The 24,509-nt window shown below is 42.7% G+C and overlaps 1 protein-coding gene across 1 annotated transcript in view; it reads left to right on the top strand.

The window, feature by feature from the left end:
- The window catches only part of JADE3 (jade family PHD finger 3), an 85,000-nt gene extending 62,477 nt beyond the window's left edge, over positions 1 to 22,523 (top strand). The window contains exons 10-11 of the mRNA XM_077296899.1: positions 4,069 to 4,186; positions 19,387 to 22,523. Of these exons, the coding sequence (XP_077153014.1) occupies positions 4,069 to 4,186; positions 19,387 to 20,267 (999 nt within the window). The 3' untranslated portion in view covers positions 20,268 to 22,523. The remainder of the gene's footprint in view (positions 1 to 4,068; positions 4,187 to 19,386) is intronic.
- Positions 22,524 to 24,509: the final 1,986 nt, after the last annotated feature.

Genomic DNA, 24,509 nt, shown 5'->3' on the forward strand with positions numbered 1-24,509 from the left:
TTTTTCAAGCGATCTGTAGCACCGCTTGGAAAAATGATTGACGGGTTGGTCACACTTGTCAAACATGGTGTTTTACAAGTGCGACCAACTTTTTACTATTGATGCTGCCTATGCAGCATTAATAGTAAAAAGGTATAATGTTAAAAAAAAATTAAAAAAATTGTGATATTCTCACCTTCCGGCGGCCCCCGCAGCCTTCCCACTCCTCGCGATGCTCCTGGCAGCTCCCGTTCCCAGTGATGCCTCACGACAATGACCCCAGATGACATAGCATCACGCAAGACCGCTACGTCATCACAGGTCATTGTCGCAAGGCATTACTGGGAAAGGGAGCTGCCGGGAGCATCGCCAAGGCCTGGACTGGATTCGGGGGCCGCCGGAAGGTGAGTATATAACTATTTTTTTATTTTAATCCTTTTTTTTTTTTTACCGGGATATGGTACCCAGGACCTGGAGGAGAGTCTCCTCTCCTCCACACCTGGGTACCATCCGCACATGATCTGCTTACTTCCTGCATGATGGGCATAGCCCCATGCGGGAAGTAAGCCTATCAATGCATTCCTATGTGTGCAGAATCACTGTGATTCCGCACAAAGAATGAGCATGCTGCGTATTTTTCCCATTGAACTCAATGGGCTGTGTTGTGTATGCGTTTTCGCGGTGAAAAAACGCATACAATCTGCAACGTGTGCACATAGCCTAAAGGGATTATGCTGTCAGAAAATGTTTCTCTATCAGAGGTTCCAATTGCCTCTTCAGAGAGGAATAGGACATGAACTCTAGTGCGACCTATTGCAAGGCTTATAAGCCTCCTCACATTGGCATGCCAGGCTAGGCATGTCACTATTCACAAGGAGAAACATTATCCATTAGCTCCCCATCCAAGGTAGGATGGCAGTGACTGGTAACAAACGCCTCTCTACTCAGATGATGACAAAGCAACCACCAATCACAATAAGTGATGTCACAGCTGACCCTGCACCTCCTTTCTTCACAATGACTTCGGTGCATGTTCATTAGATTCTTCACTACAAAAGATAGGGTTAGTCTCTTCATTGTGGCTAATGTGCATGTAGATTTCCTGAATTGGGAAGTATGAGTCTAAAAAATCTTCAGTGGCCAGTGTGAAAATCACAGGATTACTAATTTTTAGTTTTAATAAAGATTGTGTTTTGATCGACAAGTTTAGGAACATTCTAAAACATTGTGTTACTTATCTTGTGCTGGTTCTGTTGTCCAGAGCTGTATTCATAATTCTACAGACCACAAATCTCAGCACTCTGTTGATTGTCTCTACATTTAAAGAGGCTTTCATTTTAATCAATAGATCTTGGAATAATAATAATTTCCACAATTGGGTGTGTTTTAAATTACGGATTATAAGACACACCTGTTTATAAGATGCACCCAAATATTGGGGCGGAAAATAGTAAAAAAAAAAAAGTTTAAATAAAACGGTGCACATTAAAATCTGCTTTTGCGGTAGCTTACCTGGGGGACGACGGTGGTGGAGCGGGGTCCCAGGTAGCAAGGTCGCTGCTGGCAGAGGCGGGACTTGCTTCGGGCTCCAGGCTGGTAGGATGGGGTGTTCGGCGGCAGCAGGAGTTGGGCAATGGCTGTGGGCCCAAGGCTGGTACAGCGAGGTGCTGAGTGGTGCGGGGGCTCTGCCGAAATTTTGTGACAGCCCGGCGCCTTGCACCTTCATACTTTCTGGCCAATTGAAGATCTCAGGAAATGAGATCTCGGTGCCTAGAGCTTAATTTGCTTGTGCTCCACCTCCATGGAAAGTGCGAGGTTCCAGGCTGTCACAAAATGTCGGTTGGAGCCCCCACATCGCCGAACACCTTGTCATACCAGCCTGGGGCCCGCAGCCATCGCCCGACTCCTGCAGTCGCTAGAAGCTTTTGGCAGCAGCGACTGTGGGACCACGCTCCACCGCACCTACAATTCGGATTATAAGGCGCACCCCCATTCCCCTAAAAATTTGGGGAGGAAAAAAAAGTATGCAGACATAAGAGCATGAGATTACAGCAGGGGATCACAAATGATTCTTTCTTTGAGGTAAAATATTGCAATGTTTTGCCTCACAAAAAGAATCAGCTGCAATCCCCTGCTGTCCTGTCTGTATCCCCTTTTGCTTCCTCCCCCGCCCAGGAGCTGTGGTGTGATCAGACCATGTCCCTGTACGGTCAGACACCGCCATTACACAGTACACAGCAGGGGCACATTTATAGATTATCTCAGGACAGGAACATTTCATTTAATACATCCAATTGTTTTATTACAAGATTTATTGATTAAGATGAAACTTGTTAAAGGGAAAACCCCTTTAAGTCTTAGTCTCTACAATGATCACTTTATAGTAAACTGAGGTAGGAAAAATGATATCTTTCTACTTTTGTATGAGCTCAGATTAGCTGTTAGTTTTTCCTTGTATAGCAGATATGTTGCAAAGTTTCTGAGACTGAATAGCGCACTCCATATACAGTATCTGAATATAGAGTTTTTGCAGCCTGTACATTGATTTCACATGAGTAGGAAAGTTGCAGAAACTTCTGCTACTAATCTTCACATGTGAACATACAGCACCTTTATGCATTGGTCCCAAAGCTTGTATGTCAATGCTTTCAGATACAATGTTTGTGCTGGAATTCTTGTGATTTGGTTCTGACTCTAGTATGAAGTCCTAGAAATGATATTGCATCCCTTGTGCCACTTGTAGGAGCAACATGTGCCCCCCAACCTCCAGTTGTGGCAAATGCAATTAGAGCCCATCCTGTGGCTACAATCAAGCATTGGCAGCCTGCAACTGTCCAGACATGTTTAGAATTGTAGTTTTGCAATAGCTGGAGAGCCACAAGTTGACTAAGGCTAGGTTCACATTGCGTTCTGCACGTCCGTTAAACGGACTACATTACACCCCGGCATAACGCAGTGTAACGTAGTCCGTTAACGCCGCCATTGAATGCAATGTCGGACGCATCGCTAGCGATGTGCCATCATTGAGTGACGGACCCTGAGACGCAGGCTGCAGTGTTTCCGGCACCGCTAGTGCAGATAGAGCTAGCAGATGCTCTATCTGCGCTAGCGGACAGCCATACCGGTACTTGCGTTAACAGCAGCCCGTTAACGTATGTGTTGAACGGGCTGCTGTTAACGCAATGTGAACCCAGCCTTACACTCCTCATGAAGGAATGGATGTGACTACAAACTGCTTCTAATGATGATAATTAGTTTTGAGCGAATATCTTCGGATAACTCCTTATCTGAATAGCTATAGCGCTTACCGAATAGCTGCCTAGACGGCCGTTTAATTAAAAAAAAAAAAAAATGTGTTAGTGACGTACGTTGCATCACTAACAACGCACTGGGGACAGTTTACATTCTAAAAAGAATATGACAGGTTCCCTTTAAAGAGGACCTGTCATAAAGTCAAAAATGCCCAGTTATTGCTTATTTTAATCCCTCTACTCCCGAATATAATGTGCTTTGTTTCTTTTTAATTCACCATATATTTCCAGAGATATGTTCCTTTTTATTTATTACTCATTTTTCTGGTTCTTTACCAAGAGGGCATTACTCACAGGATCTCTGGGGGTCTGTCTTTAGGCAGCTCTGCATTATTTCCCTGTGAGCACCGCTCCCTTGGTAAAGACCATAAAAATCAGCACTATATAAAAAGGCCCGTATCTCTGGAACCGTATGCTGGAATTAATAAAATAAAATGGAATATTAAGGGGAGCATGAGAGAAATTAAAAGCAAAACCTGCACACACTTCATGACATGCATGCGCAGAGAAAATCTGAATATTTTTTTGTTTTTAAAATGACTCCTACAAATTCCATACAGTGGCATTTATCAACCTTTAGCGTTTCTTGTCAAAGTTCTCATTCTATAGTGGCCAGTCAGAGGCCAAAAAGATGCTCTATTCTCTCCTGTCAAGTGCTTCCCCAGCATGCTAAATATTCTGACTGGTCCCATCAATAAACTTTATGCTGGGAAAACCTCTGTTAATGTAGCAAAATGTTAAAACATTTGTGAGATGTCTCTATATTTTCATTAAACAGGTAAGAAACTTGTGCTACATGGTCAACAGAAGAGAGAAGCTCAAACTGTCCCATAGTAAACTCCACGAGCAAATCTTCAATCTACAAGTCCAGCTTGTCAATCAAGAGATGGCAGCAGGTAACCTACATTTCCTTGGCGTCTGTGAGAGACATGACCATTCAGAGCTGCATGGATTTTAGAATAGATTGTGTCTATATCCGCATTGCATGTTATACATAAATCACATTCACTTATATTCTGTTTGACTTATCATTTTAAAAAAAAGTACAATTGGGGGAATCTACTGCATGCATTTTTTACGTAATTTCATGCATTTAAGCCTGAGTATCTGCTTTATTTTATTGTTTTGGGGTTTTTGGACCACTCTGTGCTTCATATGAGACTTGTTGCAAATTTCAGAGATATGTCTGTTACTGAAATATGGGAAGGAAATTGCACAACTGTTCTCCGAAACGGAACATGGGAGAAAACTTTATGCAGAGAACTTCTTTTCTATGGGCTTCTTGTTCTACTTTTTGTGAGACGTATCCGATACTAGCCAGGGCCAGATGCTCCAGTGGATATTCACAGCGCTTGGCACTTCCATAGTGAATATCCTGTGACGGCACAAGACTTGGCTGCCGCATGAGCTATATGAAGCCAATTAATATTCTTAGCACATTGTGAGCTACGGACAGTCCTTCTGTCTTGGCAAATAGAAACATTCCTAAACATTGCCCCTATATGTAGATGAAATTACTTAAAAAGTTGGATATTAGTGTGTTAATGTCTGAAAAATTTAAGCACAATTTCTAACCTAGTAGTTTCTGTTTTCTCTTCTGTATTTAGTTAACTCTTTTGGGACAGTCCTCAGGATGTGGCATGCATGGGCAGCCAGGTGCTCAGGGTTATTCCTAGATGGCCTCATGTGAATGAAAGCATCCTTTGTAATGTGGCACAGAATCAGTTTCTCTAGTAAAGTCAGTCTTTTATTTAGATAATGGCTAATCACCATATATCAGTCCAAAAATTCATGCATATTCTGGTTAAAGGGATCTTCCAAGTTTCAGAAATAAAATGACTTTGTTTTAGTGACAAATAAGTTTGAAAATTTTACAATGTCCAGTCTCCTTACATTTCTCTCAGTATCCTAGATCTTTGCTTTCAGATTTGCAGAGCTCAAGTCCACAGTAATTTACTGTGCAGTGGATTTAGAAACCCCCATCCACATGTAGCAAAATTAAAAAAAAAAAAAAAAGAAGCAAAAACCTTACAAATCTATAGCATGGTAGTAATTGATGTGGGTTTCCTCACTTTAATGTGATGGGGTGACATTCTTATTGAGCACAATGTGTTGTGTTGTTTTGACACCCAGCATATCCACAGCAGGATTTACTCACCAAGTGTGGGCAAACAGGAGGAAGAGTTGTAGATTTATGTTTCCATAATCAGATGGATGCTAGTAAGTGACTGCAAATAGAACTCTTGAAAAATCTGAGCTTGCAAAGAATAGCACTTACCTGCTAAAACTGGAATACCCCTTTAATACTGAGGTGAAATAAAAATTCTGTTGCCAAGCAAGGACTGTAAGGATTTCTGATCTTATACTACACAACCACTCTATTACAATGAGAATATTGAACAGTTAGATAATTTTTACTGCCATATATAAAACTCTCCATTAGCCCCCTTCACATGTCCTGATGATTCCGGTACTGGAAAAAAACAGTAGCGGTGTTATCCGTGTACGTCTGTGCTGTCCGTGTGCACCATTCGATTGACGTGTACTGTAATAGAATGCAGAAGAGAAATGACAGATGGTTAGATGTGTAAAGCCATAGATTGATAGTTATCCGTGAGATATATAATTGGCGATTTGCATGTGTAGTTTACTGTACAATGTATATAGCTAGAAAAAAATGACGTGGGGTACCCCCTATTTTTGATAACCAGCAAAGGTAACGCAGGAAGCTGTGAGCTGATATGATCAGGCTGGGAAGATCCACAGATATTGGGCCCCTCCCAGCCTAAAAATACAAGCCCACAGCCGTCTCAGACTTCGAGACATCCATTAGATGCGCCAATTCTGGTGTTTTGCCCTGGCGCGGTGGCAATTAGGGTAATAGTAGTTTGGGTTGATATGAGGTGTGATTTTTTTCAAAAATTACAGCTGGCATCAAGCCCTGGGGTTAGTAATGAAGAGGTGTGTCACCCCCATTACTAATCCAGTAATAAAAAATAAAAACACATACAAAAAAAACTATCCATGGTTCACTAATTTGTGGGGGGAAAAAACCCACGCAGCTTCACAGTAGTCCTGGGAATCCAATGTAGTCCATAAATGGATACCTGAGAAACATGAAATGAGAGAAATAAACACGAGATTGTACCTTGTTGACAAATTTATTTTTAAAATGTTCCAATGAAGCTCTGACGTAGTTCACGTTCCCCGAATCTGGCTCCGATGTCTGTGAATAGTAGTAAAGTTATAGCTACAGTGGGTACGGAAAGTTTTCAGACCCCTTTAAATTTTTCATTCTTTGTTTCAGTGCAGCCATTTGATAAATTCAAAAAAGTTCATTTTATTCAGTCGCCATGACAGCACAACGAGAGAGGGGAATCCGCCCTTCAGGGACAGGAAACCTCAGACATAAAAGGGCGGCCCCTCACTCCGCCGCCAGTTGGTTTCCTGTCCCTGACGGGGAACCTCTTCAGACAGACCCGATGAAGAGGGTTGAAGATTAATGAAGATGTCCCACTTCTGACAGACCGACGCAGGTAGCGGGGGTCCCCTACCTCGGCCTGGTCAGGTTGTGGAAGCACCACACGGCAGGGGTACTGTCGGTGTCGGTGACAGCAGCGAGAAGCGGCCCCTGGTGGTGGCCGACTTCTATTGTGGGCCGCGTGCGCGTACCTGGTGAGTATTCGGGGCCTGCTTGCGGGAGCGCGTCTCCTGATGCGTCCGGGACTCTGTGCACTGCCCGGGGCGGGCGCGTTGATGCCGGGCGGTGCTGCGTCTCCCTACACGTGTCGGCCGGCATCGCCGTAGTCGCAGCCGGAAGTGACGTTTCCGGATGTTGCGGCGCGGCTTAGTGACGCGGCTTAGTGACGCGGTGGGGCATGCGCAGTAGCACCGCCCTGGTCAATGGCGGCGCCCTGTAGTCCGGGTGGTGCTAGATCTCGGCGATGGACGGGGGTGCGGCCCTGGGGAGCGGGCCCTATCAGCGGATAGTACGGACCGCACCACAGGGAGTTCCTGCTGTCCCCCCCATCCGGGGGGTGGTACCATGGGGGTATATTAAGGAGGCTAATAGCGGCTGCAGACTGCTCCTGATCCCTTATTATAATGGATTCGTCAGAGGGAGCTTCGCAGAGAAATCTACAGCAGCAGCAGCAACAATTGCAAGAGTTGGAAGAGCCTCAGGTCGGTTCCCAGCGGCGGTCTAGTGGCAGTAGTCGCGCTGGTGGAGCCAGGGCGGCTCAGAAATCAACCAGATCCTCAGGCCGTAAAGAGACTCAGGCCAAGAAGGACCCCCCGATCACGGTACCATTCGCTGCAGGGATGGGTAAGTGAGCTACGTGAAAGTATGCTTCCTGATTGCTGTCCCTCCTTGTATTCCCTCTCTCCTTGTTAGGGGAGAAAATGTGACTCCAAGTCCAAGCATAGGGAGTGTGCCGTGTGTACAGAGCCACTTCCGGATGGACATAAAAAGAAGCTGTGCAAAGCCTGCATACAGCGTTTAATCGAGGAGGAGGCCCCTGATCTATCGTCTACTCTTAGGGACATGGTTAGACAGGAGGTCAGAGATTCCATGATGTCCAGGTCTCACAAGACAGTTGCCAAAAAGAGGAAGGAAATTTCATCCCCGGTGTCAGATGTGGATTCGGAGTCGGGTGGTGTGAGTTCGGGATCCATTCCGTCATCATCATCCTCAGAGGATATGGAGTCCAGCCGAGCCTGTCTGTCTCTAGATAGGGTTAATCACCTAGTGAAAGCTGTCAACAACACCATGGGGATTGAAGAGACCCAGTCAGAATGTTCTATTCAGGACATCATGTTCAAGGGCATTGACCGCAAAACCCGTAGGGTTTTTCCGGTAGTAGAAAAAAATCAAGTCATTGATTACGAAGGAATGGAAGAAGCCCGAGAGGAAGGGGTCACTTCCACCAGCTTTTAAAAGGAGGTATCCTTTCGAGGAAGAGGCTTCGTCTTCTTGGGACAAGGTCCCGAAACTGGATGCAGCAGTGGCCAAAGCATGCAGGAAATCTTCTCTCCCTTTTGAAGACTTGGGTAACCTGAAGGACCCACTTGATAGGAAGGCTGATGTGTTCCTTAAAGGGACTTGGGAGACATCTGCGGGATCCCTGAGGCCGGCAATTGCGGCCACTTGCACAGCCCGATCATTGATGGTGTGGCTAGGGCACCTGGAGGACCAACTTAAGGATAAGGTTCCTAGAAGTGAGATCCTATCGTCTATGTCTGTAATTCAAGATGCTGCAGCCTTCCTTTCTGATGCGTCAGCGGATTCTGTCAGGCTGGCCGCAAGATCCTCAGCTTTATCCAATGCAGCCCGCAGGGCACTCTGGTTGAAATGTTGGCCTGGAGATTTGCAGGCCAGATCAAAATTATGTGGCATCCCCTGTGAAGGGGTTCATTTGTTTGGTCCAGTGCTAGATGAGCTGCTTGAAAAAGCAGGGGACAGTAAAAAACGGTTCCCTCTATTGAGAAAACCCTTTTATAGGCGGGATTACTACAGAGGAGGATCTTATCGCCGAAGATTTGATAGAGATCCGAATAGAGATTCGACCAGATATAATAGCAGCAGACGAAGAGGTAGAGGATATATGTTCAACTCCTCTCGAGACTCTAAAAAACCCCAATGACTGGCGGGCCAGGTGGGGGGTAGGCTTTTGGCCTTCTACCCAGCCTGGTTGAGGATTACCAATAGTCCGTGGATTCTTAGTATCTTTAAGGAGGGCCTAAAGTTCCAGTTCCATCATATACCTCAGGACAAATTTAAATTAACTGCTATCCGTTCTTCTCCCGCAGATCAATTGGCATTGGAGTCAGAGGTTCATGATCTCCAACATAAGGGGGTGTTGATTAAAGTACCCACGGAAGAACAAGGTAAGGGGTTTTATTCCCCTTTATTCCTGATAAAAAAAAGCCTGATGGGTCATATCGTACCATCATCAATCTTAAAGGCCTGAATGAATTCTTGCTGATCCCATCCTTTAAAATGGAATCTGTGAAAACAGCAATAAAACTTCTTTTTCACGGTTGCTTCATGGTCGTCTTAGATCTGAAAGACGCCTATTACCATGTCCCAATACATGTGAATCATCAGCGCTTTCTCAGGGTGGCGGTTTCTCTTGCCGGCACAGTGGAGCACTTTCAGTATCGGGCACTCCCTTTTGGTGTTGCGGTTGCACCTCGAGTTTTCACTAAGATCATGGTAGAAGTTATGGCACACCTTCACGAACAAAACATACTAATAATTCCCTACCTAGATGATTTATTAATTGTGGGACGTTCAGAGTCACACTGTAAAGACCAGTTGAATAAGGTAATGGCGGCACTACATAACTTAGGATGGGTTGTTAATCTCAAGAAATCGCGTCTTCAACCATTAACATCACAGGAATTTTTGGGTCTTATTATAGATTCGAGTCAGCAGGAATGCCGCCTGCCGGACTCAAAGGTGAATGGTATTCACCGGCTGGTCACCACGGCGATAAATAATCCCGTAATCTCCTTAAGAGAAGCAATGTCACTTTTGGGTTCTCTTACTTCTTGTTTTCCAGCAGTGCTCTGGGCACAGTTTCACTCCAGGTCCTTGCAGTGGGAGGTTCTGCATAATTTTCGAAGGCTGGGCGGTAACCTCGATAGCAAATTTTCTCTATCTATTGAAACCACTGATTCACTAATTTGGTGGACGCACATTCCGAATCTTCGTAGAGGGGTACCCTGGTCAAATCCAATATCGCGTGTGATTACAACTGATGCCAGCCCTACGGGTTGGGGGGCTCATTGGGAAGATGATTGCATTCAGGGGTTATGGTTCCAGTCTGAACAGAACACATCCTCTAATTTTAAGGAATTATTGGCGGTAGAACGGGCTTTGGAAGGTTTCCTTGTACATCTACAGGGTAGACATGTCGGACTACTCTGTGACAACCAGGTGACTGTTGCCTATATTAACCACCAAGGTGGTATGCGATCTAGGTTGTTAATGGACGTTGCGAATCGTATTTTTCAGATGGCCGAGAACCACCTACTCTCCCTTACAGCTCTTCATATAAAGGGAAAACTAAATACCATGGCCGATCATTTAAGCCGCAACGAACTCAAACAAGGGGACTGGTCTCTAAAACTGACTGTCTTCAATCAGATCATACGCTTGTGGGGCTGTCCAGAGATAGATCTCTTTGCCAGTCGAGGAAACAGAAAACTACATCAATTCTGTTCCCCAAGTCCAAGGGACATCCCGTATGCAGTCGACGCTCTCTCAATTTCTTGGAACTTCAGTCTCGCCTATGCCTTTCCTCCTCTAAATCTAATTCCTATAGTTCTGAGGAAAATTCGGGAAGCCAGGGCTCGAGTGATACTGATAGCCCCGTTCTGGCCCAAGAGGTCGTGGTTCCCATGGCTGAGAGACATGTCCATTTCCCAGCCATGGATCCTCCCAGAATTACCAGACCTCCTCTCCCAGGGTCCAATCTTGCATCCACGAGTAGCCAACTTACACCTAACAGCGTGGAATTTGAGAGGTCGCTACTAAAAGGGAAGGGATTTTCTCAAAATCTTATAAATACGCTGCTTAAAAGTAGGAAAACCTCCACCACAAACATCTATGTCAGGGTTTGGAGGAAATTCCTATCGAGTTCTGGGGCACAAATTGATCAAAGACCTGATGTTACTCAAATCTTAGAATTTTTACAGAAGGGCCTAGAGATGGGCTTAGCCACCAGCACTCTCAGAGTTCAGGTTTCAGCTCTGGGGGCGCTATATAATGCTAACTTAGCCAGTAATCACTGGATATCTAGATTCTTTAAGGCGGTTACCAGATCCAGGCCAGTTATTAAACAAAAAATAGTCCCATGGGACCTAAATCTTGTGCAGTCGGCCCTAACACAAGCCCCGTTCGAGCCTATTGATAATGTTCCAATCAAGATCTTATCGGTTAAAACGGCCCTCTTAGTTGCCCTCAAATCCGCGAGGAGGGTTAGTGATCTACAAGCATTGTCTAGACAACCTCCATATATGCAGTTCAGGGAAGATAGAGTGGTCATGAGACCTGATCCCCTTTATCTTCCAAAGGTTGCTTCAAAATTTCATAGGTCCCAGGAGGTGGTCCTACCTTCATTCTGTTCTAATCCCTCTAATGAAAAGGAATATAAATTTCATTGTTTGGACGTACGAAGGTGTCTCCTTAAGTACATTTCAGTAACAGACACTTGGAAAAAAGATCACTCCTTATTTTTATCCTACCAGGGGGTTAGGAAAGGGCTTAGAGTATCAAAAAATACACTAGCTAGATGGATTAGGGAGGCGATATCTCTCGCTTATACCGCAGGTGGCGTGGAAGTTCCGGATGGTATAAAGGCTCATTCCACTCGTGCGGTAGCCACGTCCTGGGCTGAGAGAGCAGAAGTGTCGATTTAAGACATTTGTAAGGCGGCTACATGGTCTTCTCCGTCTACCTTTCTTAAGCACTATAGATTAGATCTAGGTGGCTCCTCCGACCTCACGTTTGGGAGAAGGGTGCTGGAGGCAATAATCCCTCCCTAGTTACTTTTCACTTCTCTGAAAGTCTCTCGTTGTGCTGTCATGGCGACTGAATAAATACGTAAGCTACTTACCTGGTAGCAGTGTTTTTTCAGGAGCCATGACAGCACCCTTATACTCCCCACCCTCTTTTTCTATTGGGATCGGCACCTCCTTTAGTGTAATTCCTAAGTTTATGCACGTGGTGAATTGTACCATATTTTAATATTGTTTATGTGCTACTAACCTAGAAGGTCCTTTCGTTCTCTGTAAACCAACTGGCGGGGGAGTGAGGGGCCGCCCTTTTATGTCTGAGGTTTCCTGTCCCTGAAGGGCGGATTCCCCTCTCTCATTGTGCTGTCATGGCTCCTGAAAAAACACTGCTACCAGGTAAGTAGCGTACGTATTTTTCTCATTAATGTACACTCTGCACCCCTATCTTGACTGAAAACCCCCAGAAATGTAGACATTTTTGCAAATTTATTTAAAAAGAAAAACTGAAGTATCACATGGTCATAAGTATTCAGACCCTTTGCTCAGTAATGAGTAGAAGCACCCTTTTGAGCTAGTACAGCCATGAGTCTTCTTGGGAATGATGCAATAAGTTTTTCACACCTGGATTAGGGGATCCTCTGCCATTCTTCCTTGCAGATCCTCTCCAGTTCCGTCAGGTTGGATGGTGAACGTTGGTGGACAGCCATTTTCAGGTGTCTCCAAAGATGCTCAGTTGGGTTTAGGTCAGGGCTCTGGCTGGGCCAGTCAAGAATGGTCACAGAGTTGTTCTGAAGCCACTCCTTATTTTAGCTGTTTGCTTAGGGTCATTGTCTTATTGGAAGGTGAACCTTCGGCTAAGTCTGAGGTCCAGAGCACTTTGAAAGAGGTTTTCATTCAGGATATCTCTGTACTTCGCCACATTCATGTTTCCTTCAATGACAACTAGTCATCCTGCCCTTGCAGCTGAAAAACACCCCCATAGCATGATGCTGCCACCACCATGTTTCACTGTTGGGATTGTATTGGGCAGATGATGAGCAGTGCCACACATACCGCTTAGACTTTTTTGGTGATAATTCTATCTTCGTCTTATCAGACCAAAGAATCTTATTTCTCATAGTCTGGAGTTCTTCATGTGTTTGATTTAGTAAACTCTATGCAGGCTTTCATATGTCTTGCACTAAGGAGAGGCTTCCGTCGGGCCACTCTGCCATTAAGGCCCGACTGGTGGAGGGTTGCAGTGATAGCTGACTTTATGGAACTTTCTCCCATCTCCCTACTGCATCTCTGGAGCTCAGCCACAGTGATCTTGGGGTTCTTCTTTACCTCTCTCACCAAGGCTCTCCCCCCCCCCCCCCCCCCCCCCCCAAAATTGCACAGTTTGGCTGGACGGCCAGGTCTAGGAAGACTTCTGATGGTCCCAAACTTCTTCCATTTAAGGATTATGGTGGCCAATGTGCTCGTAGGAACCTTGAGTACTGCAGAAATTCTGTTGTAACCTTGGCCAGATCTGTGCCTTGCCACAATTCTGTCTCTGAGCTCCTTGGCCAGTTCCTTTGACCTCATGATTCTCATTTGGTCTGACATGCACTGTGAGCTGTGAGGTCTTATATAGACAGGTGTTTGCCTTTCCAAATCAAGTCCTATCAGTTTAGTTAAACACAGCTGGCCTCCAATGAAGGAGTAGAACCATCTCAAGGAGGATCACAAGGAAATGGACAGCATGTGACTTAAATATGAGTGTCTGAGCAAAGTGTCTGAATACTTATGACCTTGTGATATTTAGTTTATTAAAGTTTTTCTTTAATAAATATGCAAAAATGTCTACTTTTTTTTTTTTGTCAAGATGGGGTGCAGAGTGTACATTAATGAGAAAAAAATGAACTTTTTGGAATTTACCAAATGGCTGCAATGAACAAAGAATGAAAAATTTAAAGGGGTCTGAATACTTTCTGTACCCTCTGTATTCACAGGTGTCACCGGGTAATGACGACAACGATTCTCACTGTCACTGGGTCTTGCTGAGCGCAACGAGATCCATCAGCTCTGAATGTTCAAGAAAGACCAACCACCAGAGCTCTAGATAAACCATGAAAATCCGGACAAGATAATATAGTACAAGATACAGTATATATCTTTAATAGCAACAGTAATATTTAAAATGAAAAGTGTGCACGTATCAGGACATTTAATACAAACATTATACATGAAAAATAATATAAAAACAATTGTAATGAATAGTGGACCTACAGGATAGAAATGAATGGCCTCCTAGTTAGGATATTCGGGATCTCCAAAATTTCTTTAAGTGAAACAAACCTTAATAAAAAAAACTTTTAATCAATTGTTGAATCCCATTGAAAGTGTACTAAGGTAAAATTAAATAAATAATATAATAACCTTGGCAAATGCCAACGTGCAGCAGTGTCACATAATAAACGCCCAAACCTCCATGTGATCTTTTTAAAGTGCATTGTGCATAGTGCAAAAAATAAATAATGGAGATCAATACCTTGAGGTGCCACCTGGTCCTAGAGACGCACACACCCCGACATGCATTTCTGAACGAGGTTCCGTCTTCCCTGAAGGTTATTATATTATTTATTTAATTTTACCTTCGTACACTTTCAATGGGATTCAACAATTGATTCAAAGTTTTTTTTATTAAGTTTTACTTGGGTTTGTTTCACTTAAAGAAATTTTGGAGATCCATAATATCCTAACTAGGAGGCCATTCATTTCTATCCTGTAGGTCCACTATTAATTACAATTGTTTTTATATTATTCTTTATATATAATGTTTGTATTAAATGTCCTGATACGTGCACACATTTCATTTTAAATATTACTGTTGCTATTAAATAAAGATATACCGTATATACTCGAGTATAAGCCGAGATTTTCAGCCCATTTTTTAAGGCTGAAAGTGCTCCTCTCGGCTTATACTAGAGTCATTGTCCCAGGGGGTTGGCGAGGGAGGGGGAGCGGCGGCTGTGACATACTCACCTGCTCCTGGCATGGTCCCTGCATCTCCGATCTCCGGCGGGCACTGACAGCTTCTTCCAGCGTTGAGCGGTCACATGGTACCGCTCATTCCAGTAATAAATATGGACCCGACTCCACTCCCATAGGGGGTGGAGCCGCATATTCATTACTGTAATGAGCGGTAACGGCGACCTCTCAACGCTGGAAGAAGCTGTCAGCGTCCAGAGATGCAGGGACCGTGCGAGGAGCAGGTGAGTATAATGGGGAGGGGGAGCACTGCTCGATATTTACCTTTCCTCTTTCCGGGCGCAGCTGTGTCTTCCGCGTCCTCTGCTGTGACGCTCAGGTCAGAGGGCGCAATGACGTGGTTAGTCCGTGCCCTCTACCTGAACGTTAGTGCAGAGGACGCGGAAGACACAGTGGCGCCGGAACGAGGACTGGCGAGTATTGCAAGTGTCAGGGGCCTGAGCGACGAGAGGCGAGTGTCTTTTTTTTTTTTTTTATCGCAGCAACCGCATATGGGGCAAATATCTCTATGGAGCATCTTATGGGGCCATATTCAACGTTTGTGCAGCATTATATGGGGCAAATATGTATATGGAGCATCTTATGGGGCCGTATTCAACATTTGTGCAGCATTATATGAGGCAAATATCTATATGGAGCATCTTATGGGGCCATATTCAACGTTTGTGCAGCATTATATGGGGCAAATATCTCTATGGAGAATTTTATGGGGCCATATTCAACGTCTGCAGCATTATATGGGGGCAAATATCTCTATGGAGCATCTTATGAGGCCATAATCAACATTTGTGCAGCATTATATTGGGCAAACGTTTTGTATGGAGCATCTTGTGGGGCCCTTATTAACCTTTATGCAGCATTATATGGGGCATATTTTAGTATGGAGCATCTTATGGGGCCCATCATGAACTGTATAGAGCATCTTATGGGGCCCATCAGGAACTGTATGGAGCATTATATGGGGCGTATTTTGTATGGAGCATCTTATGGGGCCCATCATGAACTGTATAGAGCATCTTATGGGGCCCATCAGGAACTGTATGGAGCATTATATGGGGCGTATTTTGTATGGAGCATCTTATGGGGCCCATCATGAACTGTTTGGAGTATTATATGGGGCTCCTGATTTAATATGGATATTCAAAAACACTTAACATACTGATATCTCAATTAATTTTACTTTTATTGGTACCTATTTTTATTTTTGAAATTTACCGGTAGCTGCTGCATTTTCCACCCTAGGCTCATACTGGAATCACTAAGTTGTCCCAGTTTTTTGTGGCAAAATTAGGGGGTCGGCTTATACTTGGGTCGGCTTATACTCGAGTATATACAGTATATCTTGTACTATATTATCTTAAACACCAAACAAATGTCCCAGATATCAGTAGAAAGGACCAAAAAACTCCAAATAGCATAATCACAACATTAGGTGGGAATACACACGCCAAAACTGAGTATAATCCAAAAATATTAATTTTATTGCACAGAAATAATGACTAAATAACAGACACAATAAAAAAGAACCACTGGAAACCAATATACAGGACACAAAATGACCAGCACACTGAGCCAATAATAGCGATAAGGATAAGTAGAAATTCAATGCCCCATGGATTAATAATAGAATAGAGCTAAACTAACTGTCAAATGCAAATGTTTTGCAGCTAGGAAATCACATAATTTGAAAAAAGTGCACAGTGCATAAAGCGTAAAGGGCCTAAACAGACCATATGAGCACAAAATCAAACTGAAAATGACGGCATGATATACTTACTAAATGAAAGAAGGCTGAGTGCTGGCAACAAATTGGTCCCTGCCGTAAAGGGTCTGTTTAGTGATGTTTTTGGGCCTGTCTCTGGGCAACACGGGATTGAGATCTGGAGACTGGCTAGGTCACTCCAGGACCTTCATATGCTTCTTACGATGCCACTCCTTCGTTGCCCTGGTGGTGTACTTGGGATCATTATCATGCTGAAAGACCCATCCAAGTTTCATCTTCGATGCCATTGCTGATGGAAGGCTGTTTGCACTCAAAATCTCACGATACATGGCCCCATTAATTCTTTCTTGTACATGGATCAGTCGTCCTGGTCCCTTTGCAGAGAAACAGCCCCAAAACATGATGTTGCCATCTCAATGCTTCACAGTAGATATGGTGTTCTTTGGATGCAACTCAGCATTCTGTCTCCTCCAAACACGACGAGTTTTGTTTCTACCAAACAGTTCTACTTTGGTTTCATCAGACCATATGACATTCTCTCAATACTCTTCTGGATAATCCAAATGCTCTGTAGCAAACTTCAGACGGGCCCAGACATGTACTGGCTTAAGCAGGGGGATACGTCTGGCACTGCAGGATCTGAGTCCCTGGCGGTGTAGTGTATTACTGATGGCAGCCTTTGTTACAGTGGTCCCAGCTCTATACAGGTAATTCACTAGGTCCCCCTGTGTGGTCCTGGGATTTTTGCTCACCGTTCTTGTGGTCATCTTGATCCCACGGGATGAGATCTTGCGTGGAGCCCCAGATGGAGGGAGATTATCTGTGGTCTTGTATGTCTTCCATTTTCTTATTATTGCTCCCACAGTTGATTTCATCACTGTAAGCTACAATTTTGTTTCTGGTGTCCTTCGACAGCCCTTTGGTCTTCACCATACTGGAGTTTGGAGTATTACTGTTTGAGGTTGTGGGCAGGTGTCTTTTATACTGATAACAAGTTCAAACAGGTGGATGACAGAGGAGCCTCTTAAAGAAGAAGTTACAGGTCTATGAGAGCCAGAAATCTTGCGTGTTTTTAGGTGACCAAATACTTATTTTCCACCATAATTTGCAAAATAAATCTTGCCAAATCAGACAAGGTGATTTTCTGGATTTGTTTTCTCATTTTGACTCTCATATTTGTGGTCTAGCTATGATGTCAATTACAGGCCTCTCATCTTTTTAAGTGGGAGAACTTGAACAATTGGTGGCTGACTAAATACTTTTGTCCCCACTGTATCCATTTCTGGACTACAACAGATTCAGTGGATTACGGCTGACCTGCGTGGGATTTTTTTTCAATACATTGTTGAACGAGGGGGAGTCTTTATTCTTTATAAAGTTATTTTTTATGTGTGAGATTTTACTTTTAATTACTGTATTAGTAACACCTCTCCATTAGTAACCCCAAGGCTTGATGGCAGCTGTGATTTTTGACAAATCACAGCTGTGATCAACCCCAACTATCATTACCGCGATTGCCACCGCACCAGGGCAATCTGGAAGAGCTTTGCAAAGCACCAGAAATGGTGCATCTAATGTCATGCGCCACTTCTGGGGCGGCCGCGGACTGGTATTTTTAGGCTGGGAAGGGCCCAATAATCATGGATCTTCCCAGCCTGATATTATCAGCCCACCGCTGTCTGCTTTACATTGGCTGGTCATCAAAAATAGGGGAGGCCCCACTTTGTTTTTTTTTTTTTTTTTTAAATTTATTAGCTAAATACAAGTTCAGTTAACTTCACACGCACGGCGTGAACTTTATATCTCAAGGATATCTATTTATCTATCTATATACACCTGTATCTATTTATATTTTTGCACATATAACTCCTAAACATATGTAATTTATATTCTATTCCCGTACATGTCACACGGACGTCACACCATCGTCATCCGTGTGCACGTGTTTTTTTTTTTTATTGACCTTAAAAAAAAATTAACATATCTACGAGTTTGTCCCACTGTCCATATGAAATAATGAATATGTGCGCTGCCCCATAGATTATAATGGGTGTGCGTGTCTACATGTTCGGTACCTGTGAAAATGTACGTGGGAAGGGGGCTTAGACAGATTAACAGATTTGCTATTTGTTGTTTTGGCTGTTCATAGGAATGTTGCGTTTGCTTCTTCTGTCACATGAAAGACTGCAGAAATTTAGCAATGTATTGAAATAATTGGAACCATGTGTCCGCTATATTCCAATATCATTAAAATAAGATTATATTGGTCCCAATCACACCCTGTACTCAAAACCTTTTTACGCCTTATTTATTTTTTTTTTTATTCAGACACAATTAACACGAACGACTAGTGATGAGCGAACGTGTTAGGATAAGGTGTTAATCAGAGCATGCTTGGGTGCTAACTCAGCTGTTTGACAGCTGCAACACATGCAGGGACTGCCTAACAAACAGGACATGCAGCTACAGTTACTCAAACATATTATTCGAGCACGCCGAAGACACTCAGTTAGCACCAGCGTTTGCTCGGATAACACCTTATCGGCCGAGCATGTTCGCTCATCACTAACAACTATGGTTTTACGCATCCAGCATTCACAGTCCAGGTATGGACTTTGATGCACAGACCCGCCACAGGGCTCCGGACTAGAACTACGCTACAGCCTAATAAGCTCATATAAGGTTACGTTTGGTTCAGAAAACATACTACCTGTACTTACTCTGACTGTGTATATTGCAAATGTATAGCCGGCCTCCATTTTATCATGACCTAGCGTTCCTTTCTTCCATGTCTGTGCCAGACTATCTTTTTAATATATTTTGCTTGTTTTGTGTCTCTAGGACAACCGTTATCAAGTGCGCTGGAGAATACATTATTTTACCCTCCTCCAAGAATAACTTTGAAGTTAAAAATGCCAAAACCCACAGTTGCAGACTGTAAAAACAGTTCAGTGAAAACTGGGAAACGCTCAGGCCTTCTTAATAAGAAAAGTAGATCACATCATGGCCGGGAACTGCAGAAATCTTCGGAGGTCCTCACTAAACACTACTCGCACTTTGCCTCTGAACAAAGAAGGAATGGATTACTAGAGAGTAGAAATCCCCGGATTGAAATTCAGGAACCAGTGACTCAGCAAACATCACGATATAGGAGCTCAGGTAAACCATTGTCTCTACAAGCTGTAATCCATGGACACTCTTCAAATGGAAGTGGGAAAGTTCAGCATGAACATCTCAAGTCAAGCAAGTCTAATGGGATCTTACGTTCTAGTGCCGACAGAATCCAAAGGGAGAGCTTAAGCCAAACATCTCATGAGCAGGAATCTTTAATCACAACACATCTGCCCAATCCGGGCAATTTTAGGAAGTCCAAGATTGAGCATTATAGTCGATCAATCAAAGAAACCACAAATAGCTTGGTAAGGACCACAGAAGATCAGCGAAGCTGTGAAAAAACACAAAAAAGGCAGCCTGCGAGAGAGCGAATGTGGAGCAAACAGATTGTCGAATGTCAGTCTTCTGGGACTCCGTATCAGGACAATGATGGCTATTGTCCGGACTTAGAATTAAGTGACTCCGAAGCTGAAAGTGATGAAAATAAGGACCACATGCGACTGAGGAGAGGCAGTTCAAGTCGGGAAAGCCCTAATAGAGACTCTAATAGAAACAGTCGTAACAGAAGCAAAAAGAGTGTGATTCCACACAGTTCAGGACAGAGGTGATGGTTCATGACTCCTCTCAATCCTGTTTATTTTATGCTTGTGCATATTGAAATGCCAAAAAAAGTCTACATTTCCAAAAATCCAGTAATAAATGGGAATTATTTTCTTCAATGCTGGGTTTTTAGCCGCAATGCCATTCTTAGAATGGGAAGTAGAGATGAGCGAATCTTTTGAAATGTGAATTCCCCAGCTTTGTCAAATTTTGGCAAAAAAAATTGAGTTGCAATGAATCTGAAAACTCATGTGAACCTACTGAGATCTCTATCAAACACTTTTTTCAAGCTATTTAAAGCAAATACAGCCTTTGCAATGTCCAAGTGACCTCAACACATATGGTTATGGCTAACGGATGGTAGTTGTTTATCACTGATCTCCTGTCACACACTATCTGTTATGATTATTCAGTGTTTTAAAGCTTTCCCACCTTATAACTAGTGCTAAGCTGTGGGCGGTGAGTTCTCACTATTCTGATTCACTACTAAATATCTGCATTCCTTGCCTCAGCTTTTATACAGGATATCATATTCCCTTCTGATTTGCTGTATTATACGCTATGACGAGATGGTTGCAAAGCATCATTAGGCCGCCTGCTTGGCATCTCCTGAGGCCATATAAGCCTTCTCAAGCTCACACAATCTTACGCTTTGTGAACAAGTGGTGTTTTGCATTTTTTGGTGCGGTGGGGCACAGTTTGCACAAGTCAGATAGCAAATTTTTCAAATTCGCTGGGTCCAACAAATTTTCTGAAAATTTTACATGAATTTGATTTGCATCTAATCAATTCGCTCATCTCTAATCTGAAGTCAATAATACTCTAGAAGAATGCACAAGTGGCAGCATTGCGTTTTGTCAAGTACAACCGGAAGTAATATGCACAATGACATTTTTATATTGTTTGTAACACAAATTTTTTTTTAATATAAAATGCGAACAAATTTAATTAATTTATGTGGAGACAAAGCTCTGTAACATAGTTTAATATGCTTTTAAATATCTTTCCTAACAAGTGAAAGTCTTACATTGTGTAAATACTTTGTTTTAAAGGCAGTATACAGGAATCGCTGGCTGTGCAATGCATTTAATGTACATTTTTGCCTGTATAACGGCGAGATGCCAATGCGTGAATATTGTTTACAAAGAGAAATGGTAGATTTACATGATTTATCATCATTCTGTTTCAGTCACACTGAAAAAATAAGCTGAGCATGGGGCATATGCATGAAGAATCATTTAGATGATCTGCAGAATTTATCCATGGCAGCTTGGGAAATTAGCACTGAGAATTTACAACAAAACGCACTACTTTCAGTCTACCCAAACAGGCCTTTCCAAGCTGGTGCAATACGTACAATGTGTGAACTCAGTCAATAGTTATATAGCTTTGTTTTTTGTTTTGTTTTTTTATTATGGGGCCTAAACTGTCCATTTATGGGGAACACTATATTTTAAAATTGGCAACATTAGTATAATTAGATCACTGCTGTATTGATTGCAGATGAGCAAATATTTTAGTGGAATTGATTTCTACTTAAATATTACAAAAAATGGTGCCAGCTGTCTGCCATTTATCTCAACCATAAAGTGTCATTGAGCGGTTTAACAAAAAAAACTATACTATCTATACTCGCCTTAGCGCTCTCCTCTAGCACCTGCTTTCCTCACGGTCACCTGTAAGTTCTTGTTTCATCCTGTTACCTCCACCGAGCACTGAATCCTCTGGCCTCTCCGGGACGGTTTTGTGCATGCATCTGCCAAGTCACAGTGCATGCCATGACCTTGCACGCACTTGCACAGAACAGTACCAGATCTCATCAGCGTGGAGAATCCTGGAGATTCGGGACTTGCAGTGGGGATTAGAAGATGTGCCAAGGACTGGACAGGTGACAGTGAGGAGTGGAGAGTTATCAGTGAGGAGAGTATAAAAATGTATTAATTTATATTCAAGGTTTATTATGCGCATGAGTATGGAGAAACCACAGAGCATAAAAAGGAACATTCAATATGCTGATCTGCTCATCTCTGGAATTGGTCATCAAGTTTTAGGCTCAATTCCTTGTAAATCATGGTCCGTACCTGGATCTCACCTGTAACTCAGCTTATTTATGCCAATGAGGAAGTTGGCTCAGATTAGAGAGACCCACTGTTGGCACTGGGTATTGTGGTCCGTGTTCGATGGGCATAAACATTTTTGGATATCGTACTGTGCAAAAGATTTAGGCAGGTATGGGGAAACATGCTGCAATGTAAGAATGCTTTAAAAACTAAACCAACAAAAGAAAAATCGAAATCATATCAGTATTTGTTGTGACCGCCCTTTGCCTTAAAAACCGCATCAAAGCATCAATTTTTCTAGGTACATTTGCACATCCTTTTTTTAAAGGAACTACCGTATGTAAGGAGAATGTTCCAAACATCTTGGAGAATTAACCACAAATCTTCTGTGGATGTAGACTTTTACCAGTTCTTCTCTCTTTGTGTAATCGCAGACAGATTCCATGATGATATCAGGGCCCTTTTGGGGCCATATCATAGTTTCCAGGTTTCCTTGTTTTTGATGCTGAAGATAGTTCCTAATGACATTGGCTGTATGTTTAAAGTCATGAGCTCCAAATTTATTTTGCAGCAGGACTATCAGTCCTCTCCCTGATGGTATCGCTTGATGGAACTTTGCAAATGCCCGTCATGCCAAACTTTTGCACAGTACTGTATTTTATAAGCGGAGTTTAGTAAGGCTGGTGTTGCCTGCTGGTGTAAGATACAATAATTGTGTTAGGAAGGGAACGCCTCTTAATAAATGTGCCACATCTTGGGCTGAGCATGCATGCGCCACAGAATCCGGTCTACACCGACATCTTTTACATTTTAAATACGCATTTCCATATAAATAGAAGCTGGCCATAGTACATACGTTTTTCTCCTGCCTCAAAGTACATTGTTACATGTGATGCATGATGTGTGATCTGTCACGTATGCGCTTTTACATGATTCTGTGCTGTCCTGCAGTTTACTATGACATTTTTTAAGGAACGATTAAAATTGTGTTTAATAGCACTCTTTGTAGATAAGAGAGATCACATTCAGTTATCACAAAAACAATCTTAACAGGGTTGTAATTTTGAGGCTGCGACATTGCCAGAAAAATATTTTATTTATATAAATGCATTTCTGATTTTTATTTAACTCCGACAAATTCATTTTGTGAGCATACAATTCATAACCATAGAGCCCTAGCCTAAGAAGTTTTTGGATCCATAGTCATAACATTGCTACAATAGAGTTTTGATTACTTGCGACACCAGCTTAACTCTTTATCTACATGTACCATTTTAGGGGGAAAACAAGTCCTAATGTAGGTTTATTCATCGCTGCCAATTTTTGCAACCAATTAATGTGTTATACAAATATCAGTATTAGTATATGTACTCTGTGCAGATTTAACACTAGGCATATCAGGTTTCATGTTTCAAAACAATTGCTTGGGAAAAAGTGCCCTCCTCAATAGTTGGTGTTTAGTTGTGACAAGACCACGGTTTCTCTGAGACCTTTTTGATGCATGACTCCAAATGTATACGTATGGATTGATAAAACCGTTGGTGGAGCTTTCCAGACAACAGAGAAATTGACATTCTAAAGTCAAGAATGATGTCACTTACATTTGTGGACCAGAGACCTCTCTTAGGTTTTTAGTTTGTAAGTTCAACGGCAAATGCTATAAAATAACATCTTACAAACATTTACTTGTCCTAATTTAACATTTATCCACTGAATACAATCTATGCATTTTACTACCAATAATTACTGTAACTTATTTATTTAAGATTGTTTTATGTTTCTTCCTACACAGTGCAAAATACTAGTTACGGTAACTTTTTTCTGGAAACAGCAAATTTATATCAGTCTTGACTTAATCGATTGCTCCAACTAGATAGAATCTTTCCTTAATAAGCCTATATTTGGCTTTCAATTGATGCCAGGATATAAGCACTGGGTGCAGAGTTTGGTGGGAGTGATGGTTCTTGTTTAGTCGGGGAGAAGATGCAGTTTTATCTTATTGCTGTCTGTGGGATAGAGAGCTCATTACTTTCATCTCTTCACTTGTACCTCCACTTGATAGATTTAGGGTTTTTGTTTTCTCTGAAGGTGCTTAGACACATTAGACTAAGGGCTCACACTCACTGGCGTAAATAAAATCGCTCCGATATTGATCTAGAAAAGTAGGATGAGGAAACGGATACCATACGG

The sequence above is a fragment of the Ranitomeya variabilis genome, chromosome 3, assembly GCF_051348905.1.
Source record: "Ranitomeya variabilis isolate aRanVar5 chromosome 3, aRanVar5.hap1, whole genome shotgun sequence".
NCBI lineage: Eukaryota > Metazoa > Chordata > Amphibia > Anura > Dendrobatidae > Ranitomeya > Ranitomeya variabilis.